Below are 10,469 nucleotides of genomic sequence, written 5' to 3'. Positions count from 1 at the left end.
GGGCAGCACTGTCAAAACACGTCACCCGCTTCCTGACAGGAAGTGGTTTGTTGCCGGAAGTATTTTCCCAACAAAATACAACTTTAGAAAAATATCAACTGAACAAAAATGTAATGAAACCTGAACAATAACGCATCATTATTATTCATTCTAAATATTATATATATGGTGATGCGCGTTTTCTCTTTTACGTCACGCAATACCTTAAAATAGTAATCAGTGATACATTTATTTTGAAAAAGGAAGTGCTTTGTTTATTACTATCTAACAGTGACGCTTGCAGTCATGGACACACGTGGATAGTGGAGCTCTGCACAAACGCGACTTAAACTTTAACTGGATATTCAGGTAAATTAAACCTTTAATTCTACGACTGAGTCTGTGACGAAGTTAAAAAACGTTAAAATGGCCGCTGTTTGCTGCGTCACTGAATTACGATTTTAAGATGTCACTCGTTTTTCAGCGAAGTTATATCATTATTAAAACTATATCTACCAACGCCTGCTTTTCTACAATATCTATTTTTTTTGTTAGTCTTCGTGTTTTATTATCCGAAGAAAAAAAGACGTTACTTACGGATACGGCCGTATAAACAACGTGAGAAAGACGGTAGCTACCACGAAACCACAAAAATTGAAGAAATTGTACAGATAATGCATCTACATCATCATTCAACATAAACCGAACACACGTGTAACGTTTACAGATTTGTGATATATAAAGTTATATGTTTATTTGTAAAAGTAAGAGCGAACAAGCTAGGATTTCTCAAAAATACTCCGTTTTTGCATGGAGTTTGGTTCTGGACAGAGCTAAGGTTACGGCGATGGCGAATAAAATAAGCAGTGACGTTTTACATATTTGTGAACGTTATCCAGCAATAACAGATTCACGCCATAAATTGCTTTATTTCAATATAACTACGTATATCATATTGTACAGTTTTGGTTTACAGATAAAAACAAATGAGCAGTTTAGCTGCTCGGCTGTTAGCGGCACCTGTTGCTGCGGAAGCGATGATTTCAGACGTTAAGCGATAGTATCGTTGTTTATCTGAGGTTTGGTGAAAATACAAAGCCATACGGTGAAAGACTAACTTCTCTGCAAAAGTTCGGCTGAATCCTCGTCAACGTTTGAATGAAAAAAACACGTTAAAAAAGGCTCAGTTTAATTTTAACTTACTTGCTACAAACACCGACAAATCCAAGATGGCGCTGCTGTGTCGCTCCGCCGCTCAGTGCTGCCGCTGGTGGTGGGAGGCTGAACTACAACAGTTTACAAGAAAACGTCGTTTCACTTTTGTTTTCATCTTAAATTTGGTAAATAACAAATATGAATCACTTCACTTCTTTTATCGTCCATATATGGATTAATGATCTAATAGTCAGCTGATTTCAGATTGTATAAATTTCAGGAAACAAACTAAATATGTATAAACATGTAAACACTCTGAGAAGCTCTGCTGTACAGGTGAGGAGAGTTTAAATGATTTGAGTTATTTTTTATTTCTCCCAGCTGAGTCACAAGAAACAAGATGAAGGTGAAAGAGAAGCAAAAGCTGACGAGGATGATGAGCAGCAGCAGCGACGAAGACTCTGACGTGGAGAAGAACTTTGCTCTGCTCACAGAGAGAAGAGGAGGAGGAGAGGGCGAGGAAGGTGATGATAACAACAGAGACAAAGAAGAGGAGGAAGAAGAGGAGGAGGAAGGTCCTGATGGTGCAGAGGAGGAGGAAGAAGAAGAAGTTGGGGAGGCTGAGGGAGAAGGATTAGAGGAGGATGACGACGACGACGATGAAGAAGACGACGACGACGATGACAGTGATGAAGATCTAGAGGCTGTAGGGGGCAGCAGTGAGATCCAGACCAGAGAAGACTTGAAAAAAGGTGAAACTTTAATCTGTGATCAAAGTTCTATCTGATTTACATACATTTCTGGATTGGAAGATGTCAGTTTAAGTCTCTACGATATCTACGTCACATGATCACGTCTTTATCTCACTGTTAGACAGACCTTTCCAACAGGAAACTGAAGTTTGTAAACCACTCACTCTCCCACACCAAAGCCCATAGAGAAAATCAGTCATTTCAGCTGGCGGGAATGCAGGAGCTGCTGGTCCTCTGCTGCCTCGTGTGGTCACTTTGCGTCACTGAGGTCAATGCTGAAGTCATAAAATCAGAATCAACAACTCCTGTGTGCTGTGATGTTAAATCACTGATTTTCTCTCTGAGGTTTGGTGTGGGAGAGTGAGTGGTTTACAAACTTCAGTCTCATCATGTGACGTAGATATCGCAGAGACTTAAACTGATGGAGATTTTAGTCTTTTGTCTCAGACTGGTTTTCAGCAGCAGGGGGCGCTCACAGTCACTGCTCTGTGTCTCTGTCCCACAGAACTGTCCACCATGTCTTTTGAGGACATCATGAAGCTGCAGAAACAAGTCGGAACTAAAGTTTACAATAAGGTCGCGTATGGCGACGACGACAAGAGACGGGCGACGGGCAAGAAGAAACGTCGGAACAAGAACAGGTGAGCAGCGGCGTCCTCCGATGACGAGGGGCGTCCTCCGATGACGAGCGGCGTCTTATTATTTTTTAAATCTTGTGTGTGTTTTTCAGACCAATGGAAATCTCAGCAAAGAAACCAGCGCCGTTTCTACGTCAGGTCGTTCCTGTGAGGAAACCGGTGAGTGACGCACGCACTGATGTCATATCACGAATGATGACTCTGTGTGTGTGTGTGTGTGTCTTGTGTCTAACGACTGTGTGTGTGTGTGTGTGTGTGTGTGTGTGTGTGTGTGTGTGTGTGTGTGTGTATAGACATTGAGAGATCCTCGCTTTGACGACCTGTCGGGAGAATACAAGCCTGAGATTTTTGAGAAGACGTACAAATTCATCGACGACATCAAACACGGAGAGAAAGAGGTGAGTGGGCGGGGCCACGTCACGTCTCGCGCACCAGTTTAACGTGTGTGCGTGACTTTAACGTTGTTAAATGAAAATGGTGTCGTGTGTCGACAGGAAGTGCGACGTCAGCTGAAGAAGACGAAGACGAGCGGAGAGAAGAAAGAGAAGCTGCAGTTTCTCCTGAAGAGGATGGTGAGGATTTTAACACGACGTCACGCAATTACGACATCAACGCAGGGATGACTTCAACGTGAAACCTTATCAATGCTTCATTCTAAATCTGTGGTGTCGGCTTTTTAATCGCAAGTTTCTTGTCGCGACTTTCTCGTCTCTTTTAATCACGACTATCTTGAGTATTAGGGCCAAAAAAAAACAAAAACGTGGTCAAGCCGGATTTTTTTATTTATTTTTTTGGCTGGCCCTAATACTCCTTCGTAGTTTAATCACAAGTTTCTTATCTGTTTTTGCAGGAGAACCAGGAGCGAGCGAAGACAAGTCGAGAGCAGCAGAGAGAGCGAGAGCTTCAGCTGAAGAAGCAGCAGAGAGAACGAGCCAATCACGGAGCTCGACCGTTCTTCCTCAAGAAATGTGAGTGGACTCTGATTTAAATTCTCAAAGTTAAAAACAAATTAATGTCACGAACCAAAGAAAACAAACAAATCTTTTCTTTGTTTTTTTTTTCCTCAGCTGATAAGAAGAAACTTGAGTTGGCAGAAAAATACCAGGATCTGAAAAAGAGCGGGAAACTGGAGACGTTCCTGAGTAAGAAGAGGAAGAGGAACGCCGGGAAAGATCGCAGGAAGCTGCCACCCAACCACGAGACTTCATGAGACTTTGTGTTCACTGACCAACAAACAAACAAACAAATTAAAAGCCTGACTTCTGACAAACAAACCTCTGTGAGGTTCTGTAATGACACACATTCACCTGCAGGTGGAGCTAAGTGAAGTGTGTCACATTTTCAGACATGAAAAGAAACAGTTGAAATATTTTCCCTCAACATTTTTTTTTTATTGAATCCAAGTATTTTAAGATTAAAGAGTTAAAAACTCTGTGGTGCGTTCAGTGACGCTGGGACATTTGGACTTCAGGACAAACATGAATGGGAGCGCCGCATCTGTGCAGACACCAGAGCGTCCATGAACGCAACACAAACACTGCTTTATTGTTGTTGTTTAATAAACTTGTATAAGTGGAAGTATGTGCTTTTATTTTGTTAACTGTTCCATCAATTCTTTTTAATATAAATCAGATTAATGTCATGAAAAACTTTTATAAATGAGCAAAAATTATAAAGGATATTCTTCCAGGTGTGGTTGTAGGAGGAAGTGAGATTGTGATTATTTAGACTTGTGTAATAAAATCTACGTCAGCTTAAGTTTCTACGATATCTAAGTCACATGATCACGTCTTTATCTCACGGTTAAACTGAAGTTTGTAAACCACTCACTCTCACACACCAAACCTCAGAGAAAATCAGTGATTTTAACATCACAGCACACAGGAGTTGTTGACACTAAGTTCAAATGTCTTATTTCAGTGAATTTGGCTTTTGAAATCCATCATTCAAACTTAACTCAGTGTCACAAAGTGACCACACGAGGCAGCAGAGGACCAGCAGCTCCTGTGTGTGTGTGTGTGCTCTTTCAGTCACTCACCCTTAAGTCGATTAGCAGTGTGTAATGAGAACACACACTCTGACAGGTGGCATTCATTCATTCATCTATTCATTCATTCACTCCCACAGCATAACAAAAGAGGGGCAATAATACAGGGCTTTATATTCATGAGCTAATGCACTCTATTCACACACTCACACACACACACTGTCTTTGTCACTTTATCAAATTAGAAAAAAAAAATTTAAATAATGAAACTTCAAAAAAATAATGACAAAAATAAAATGTTACATAAATTCTAGTGTCACTGTTTATTCAAGTATTAATTCATATTTTATGTCAATAAATGTCCTCACTGGGGACAAATGAAGAATGATCTTATTTTTATCTTTAAATACAACAAATGAATTCAAGGCAAAAAAACAAACAAATAAAATAACATTTAAATCTTCATCTCTTTTCATTTTTTTATTGATAAAATCAAGTTTTATTTGAAGAAAAGAAGGTAAAAATAATTAAATCAGGTTTTAGTTTCTTATCATTGACCTGAGACGTGTTGACTGAGATTTAAAAAGGTCACATGACCTTCATTATAAATGTATGATGTTTTATCTGCCTACGTACAATCTGAGATTATAAATACAATGGGATTGTTAATATAATCTGGGATTATACAAATACAATCTGGGATTGATGGCAGTTATTAATCCCAGACAAAATTATTTTAAAATAAATTTAAAAGGTCCTGAAGACTGCTCATCAGAATAATATTAATATCTCTAATAAAAAGCTGTCACATGATTAAATTGTTTTGTGAATTGAGAAAACAACACAAACAGGAAGTCACGTCGCTCTGGACTCTGAGTCTCCTCAGGTGGACCAGCCCCCCCCCAGTTTTCATGTCATTCATGGCTCATTGTCGGTGCTGAGAGCTTGTGCGTCATGAATAGCTGATTAAAGTCCACCACATCTTCACGGTGAATGGATGGTGAAGGAACAACCATCTGTCGGCTCCGCCCCCTTCTCACGCGGTGAATGAGATAATTGAGTGTGATGAAGAACGGGAGAAAAGAGCCAGAGGTTTGACAGCTGCACATCTGCGCCCTCTGCCTCTTTCACACACATTCACCGTGCCGTCCATTAGCACACTCAATTAAACTCCCATAATCCCCTTAGCCACGCCCACCGCCGACAAAGAGGCAACAAATGAGACTTTAGTGACTGTTTCCTTTGACTAGAAGAAAAAGAGGAGGAACAATGCGGAGAGAAGGCAGCGACTCCTTCAACACGTCAGTGTTTGAGAAGCAGCAGCAGAAGCCGACCAACTAACCTCACAACTAAGTAACTAACTAGTAAACAAGTCACTAACTAACTAACTTAAAGTGATGTAGATTTTTAAGTCAGAGTCTTTATTTAAAAATAAAGACGATCTGTGGTCGAAAGAAAACCTCATGAAAGTATTTTTTTCATGAGATGAAAGAGTGAGGATCAGGTTTCAGGTCTGTGACCTTTGACCTTTGAAAATAATCAATAACCTGCTCATCCGCCCTTAAAGGGATGGTTCTGGGTTTCTTTGGCTGGTTCTCAGCACACAGTCTGCTCTGCATCAGTCCGTTAAACACCTACTGTCCCTTTAAGCTGCTGAGGAAAAGATGAATAAATTTAAAATAAATGAATAAATTCAGAGTCCCCGGTGTCCTCTCGTGTGGACAGACGCTCCGGTCTCCCAGATGTCTCCCGGGTAAACCCGAGTGTAAAGTGGGTCAAAGGACGTCGTCTTCCTGTCTGCTGATGTCATCGTCTCCAGAGAAGCTCTGACCTTTTCAACATGCATGTGAAGTCTCTGAGAGTGACAGGGTGAAGGAAAAGAACCAGGCAGAACCAGACCCTGTCCTCATGAGGTCCTGGTTCTGGAGGCCACGGGAAGTTCTGGTTCTGTTTATGTGGTCACATGTGAACGTGACACCAATCAGGAATGTTTGATCTCCTCATGAATCTTCACTTCTCACTGTTTTCAAAGAGAAACACAGCGCCACACACAGGCCTGGCATAGGAACTACAGCGTTAAGAGGGTTCTGTAACACAGACAGACAGACAGACAGACAGACAGACAGACAGATTGTTGAAGTAAATATGTCTCAGTTTGTCTTGATGATGATGAAGATGATAATGATGATAAAGGTGAAGATGCTGCGGAAGATGAAGATAATGAGGAAGATGAAGATGATGATGAAGACTCCTGATGAATAATGTAAAGGCTCTTCAGACAATAACGTCTCTATTCTGTTGCCGTGGGAACCGTGTGTCTGTGTCTGCTGTTGTTGTGGAAACAAAAACAACAACAGAAGAAGACGATGCTGCAGATTCACGTCGACATGTGGACGACCTGCTCCACCACTGATCCACTGTCACCAACAATCTGGAAAAAAACTTTGTCCCTCTTCAAAATAAAATGAACTGTTCCTTTAACCAGATTCTTTTTTTCCTCTATGTTGTTTTGAGCTGAGGCTCCGCCCCACTTCATTTTTTAAGCGTTATTTCTGTGTCTGCGTTTGCAGCTCAGTTTCCCACGCAGCACAACATCATGTGATCTTTGACGGTGGCACAGACAGAGGGTCAGTGTCCGCTTACCACGCAGTGCACTCTGGGAAAAAAAGACACGCAGCCTCAGGGCAACACAGACACTGGATTATCTCTAAGTTATTAAGTTAACATTTTTACCAACACACTCACTTTCAGAATCAAGAAGGTGTGGGTGTGTGCACGTGAGTGTGTGTGTGTGTGTGTGTGTGTGCGCACATGTGTGCGTTTGTCCTCTGATAATTAACGTCACCTGACACTGCTCACTCTGCTGACTGCCAAATAGTGAGCTATTCTACATATCCACCAATACACTGACTGCCAAATAGTGAGCTATTCTACATATCCACCAATAGACTGACTGCCAAATAGTGAGCTATTCTACATATCCACCAATAGACTGACTGCCAAATAGTGAGCTATTCTACATATCCACCAATAGACTGACTGCCAAATAGTGAGGTATTCTACATATCCACCAATACACTGACTGCCAAATAGTGAGCTATTCTACATATCCACCAATAGACTGACTGCCAAATAGTGAGGTATTCTCTCCAGCTGGAATGGAAAGCACATGACGTCTAAGTGGAGAGGTAGAAGTGGAGCACACCTGGGACACCAGGTGTCGCCATTGAGCTCTCTGGAGGAGTCATGGTCTATCAGTGAAACACCTTGATATGGCTAGTGACACACACAGGCCTGGCACATGTACTGCAGTGTCTGGAGTGATTTGGTGAAACAATGTCGTGTTTATGGAAAACTAAACAAAGAAAAAGATTCTGATGTTTCGTTATGTTTGTGTGGATAAGATTTTAGTGGGGGGAGGGGGGCTGGAGTTTGGGGTGAGGAGGGAGGCGGGGTTTTTGTCTCTCTCTCTTTCATTGACAACAGCCCAATAATCTATTCATGGGGTCCTCGAGGGGAAAGAGCCCAGCTGCTCTAATTTGAGAATAAAGAGGTGGAACCTTTGTTCTTCCACCCCTCCTCCTCCTCCTCCTCCTTTCATTCCTCCACACCAAACATTTCAGCCCAGATTTACATCATCTATGTTTAAATCTACTGCCTCATATTTAACAGTATTTTATTGATGCTCTTTTTAGAAAAATTCCCATTCCTTCAACATAAACACATAAAAACAGTGAAATATGAAATATAAACATTAAAACTAGAATTTGGGATAAAAAACAGTGAAATGAAAAAAAAATTATAAGAAAAATTAGGTTGGAAAAGATGAAAACAGTGGAATTATTTTATTTAGACATTTTTCTTTAAAACAGTAGTTTTTGCGACCTACTGTAGTGTAACCCAGGTCTCATGTAGTGCGGTTGTTAAGAGTTCTGTAGCTGATACAGATTCTTATAGTCCAGTTCTTCTTGCGAACTACAACGATTGGTGAGGCGTAGGGGCTACGGGACCCGGTGATAATTCCAGCGGCCAGCAGTTGTTGTATATGTCGCCTCACATCATCAATGTCTGCAGGAGCTAGTCTCCTTGACCTTTCTCTGAAAGGCCTGTTGTCATGCAGTCGTATGTGATGTTCAACCCCCTTGGCCAAGCCAACATCCCACTCATGCAGTGAGAAAACATTCCGCCTCTCAGCCAACTTCCACCGAAGCCGACTCTTCCACTCTTCAGGGATGGGGGAATCCCCGAAATTGAAGAGGTTTAGATCTAAAGTATTAACTGTGAGGTCGGAAGGCTGGATTGGGGTAACGGTGTCCACAGCACACATCTCTGCAATGACAGTTCCCACTGGAATGAAGGTTGTCTTTTTTGATTCATTTTGAACTAGCACAGTGAAACTGTTACTGTCTACATCAACATCTGAGACACACAGAAGACCATTTGTCTTCACCAACTCCCATAAGCGGTGGAACAGAGATGTATTGGTTCCTACCAGCACAGGGGTTTGTTGTTGGTTTCCTTGCTCAGGACAAATCAGAGCGAGCACTTCCACTTGTCCCAACACACCAGTGATCTCTTCTGCAAACTCCATCTCTACAACAACAACATACCCTTTGTAAGGATACTCTGTATCAGCAAGACCCCAGAGTCCAAAACCAGAGAGGGGTTTTATTGGGACATCTAGTAATTGCTATACCAGTTTTTAAAAATAATAGTCACATTAGATCCACTATCAATGAGAGCATCACAGACCACATCATTAACTTTGATGGTGTGAATAAACGATGGACCTACAAGACCTTCAGGTGAGTGGCCCACACACCCTTGCAGTTATAACACACACTAACGGAATAATATTGAAACCCGTCACAGGCCTGATAATCGATGCTGGGGTACGGTGGGGCCTAAAACTGTAAGGGCCACTTCACTCCGAACTCAGCCATAAAAAACATATGCAATGGTTTGTTAGTACTCACGAATCCCGGGATGGATTAGTAGGGATTACGTTGAAAAAGATGGTCACCTCATGAGGTTCATGGCGATGGTAATGGCGATGACAATGGCAGTCACAGTTCTCACACACACACAGCAGCAAAGTCCAATGAAGACGATAAAAACAGCAGTCCGTTGGAAACCCGTCTCGACCTCTCTTCTTCTCCCACGTCCGTCTAATTACAGAATATTATCCAAATTGAGCCACAATATTACATGACATCTCTTGTTGAATTAGCATTAGCTCTATATGCTACCGCTAGCTAGCATTTCGCTAACTAACACTATAACAGTTAGCTATAGCACAAAAATACCGGCATACGTATCATATTTACCTCTCGCAGGTCACACAGAAAGTGTATTTTAGGCCGACGAGTAGTCAGTCTCCACGAATAAAACAAAAATGCTCCCCACCCCACGATGCTTCTGACTTAGCTCTCTGGTCGAAAAACGTCTGCGTCTCTGTCACCAATTACCGCTGCGCCAGACTACTCTGCGGCGCTAGTCCCGCCCCTTTAACAATAAATGTACCCTGATTGGATTGCTAACAACCAATGACAACACAGAAATGAAATGATTGACAGAAAGACAGGTAACAGGTTAGGTTCACACACGTACACTGATATTTTATAAAAAGTAATGAACTTAAAAACCCATATATATTTATCTTTTAACTGTAAATAGTCTAATTTATTAAACTCTGCACATATATATATTAAATACTTAAAATACCTATATTTAAATAATTACCTACTTACATACCTGTCTACCTACCTACTGACCAACCTACTTACTTATTTACCTACCTAATGACCAAACTACTTATTTAACTACCTACTGACCAACCTACTTACTTATTTACCTACCTACTTATTTACATACTGTACCTACTGACCAACCTACTGACTTACCTACTTACTTATTTACCTACCTACTGACCAACCTACTTACTTATTTACCTACCTA

At 41.2% G+C, this 10,469-nt stretch overlaps 1 protein-coding gene and 1 long non-coding RNA gene across 2 annotated transcripts; one reads left to right on the top strand and one right to left on the bottom strand.

Moving 5' to 3' along the window:
* The first annotated feature begins 197 nt into the window (after positions 1-197).
* On the top strand, positions 198-4,102 carry rrp36 (ribosomal RNA processing 36). Its single transcript, XM_058640821.1, has 8 exons — positions 198-348; positions 1,516-1,886; positions 2,392-2,527; positions 2,617-2,683; positions 2,818-2,922; positions 3,019-3,096; positions 3,375-3,492; positions 3,592-4,102. The coding sequence occupies exons 2-8, from the start codon at positions 1,535-1,537 to the stop codon at positions 3,732-3,734; spliced, it is 999 nt and encodes a 332-aa protein (XP_058496804.1). The 5' UTR covers positions 198-348; positions 1,516-1,534; the 3' UTR covers positions 3,735-4,102.
* Positions 4,103-8,327: 4,225 nt separating this feature from the next.
* On the bottom strand, positions 8,328-10,112 carry LOC131467126 (uncharacterized). The gene is made up of 3 exons (XR_009241474.1): positions 9,839-10,112; positions 9,004-9,679; positions 8,328-8,840 (listed from the first exon to the last, which is right to left on the bottom strand). It is a non-coding gene; the product is annotated as an uncharacterized LOC131467126 (long non-coding RNA).
* Positions 10,113-10,469: the final 357 nt, after the last annotated feature.

Source organism: Solea solea, chromosome 10, assembly GCF_958295425.1.
Source record: "Solea solea chromosome 10, fSolSol10.1, whole genome shotgun sequence".
NCBI lineage: Eukaryota > Metazoa > Chordata > Actinopteri > Pleuronectiformes > Soleidae > Solea > Solea solea.
Note: the sequence above shows the minus strand (reverse complement) of the source record. Positions and strands in the feature narration are given on the sequence as shown.

Excerpts from the sequence above, each read along its gene's own strand:
- rrp36 (XM_058640821.1), top strand. The coding sequence starts at position 1,535 with ATGAAGGTGAAAGAGAAGCAAAAGCTGACGAGGATGATGAGCAGCAGC. Across the intron at positions 2,528-2,616 it reads AAACGTCGGAACAAGAACAG|ACCAATGGAAATCTCAGCAA; the intron begins GTGAGCAGCGGC and ends TGTGTTTTTCAG. Across the intron at positions 3,493-3,591 it reads ACCGTTCTTCCTCAAGAAAT|CTGATAAGAAGAAACTTGAG; the intron begins GTGAGTGGACTC and ends TTTTTTCCTCAG.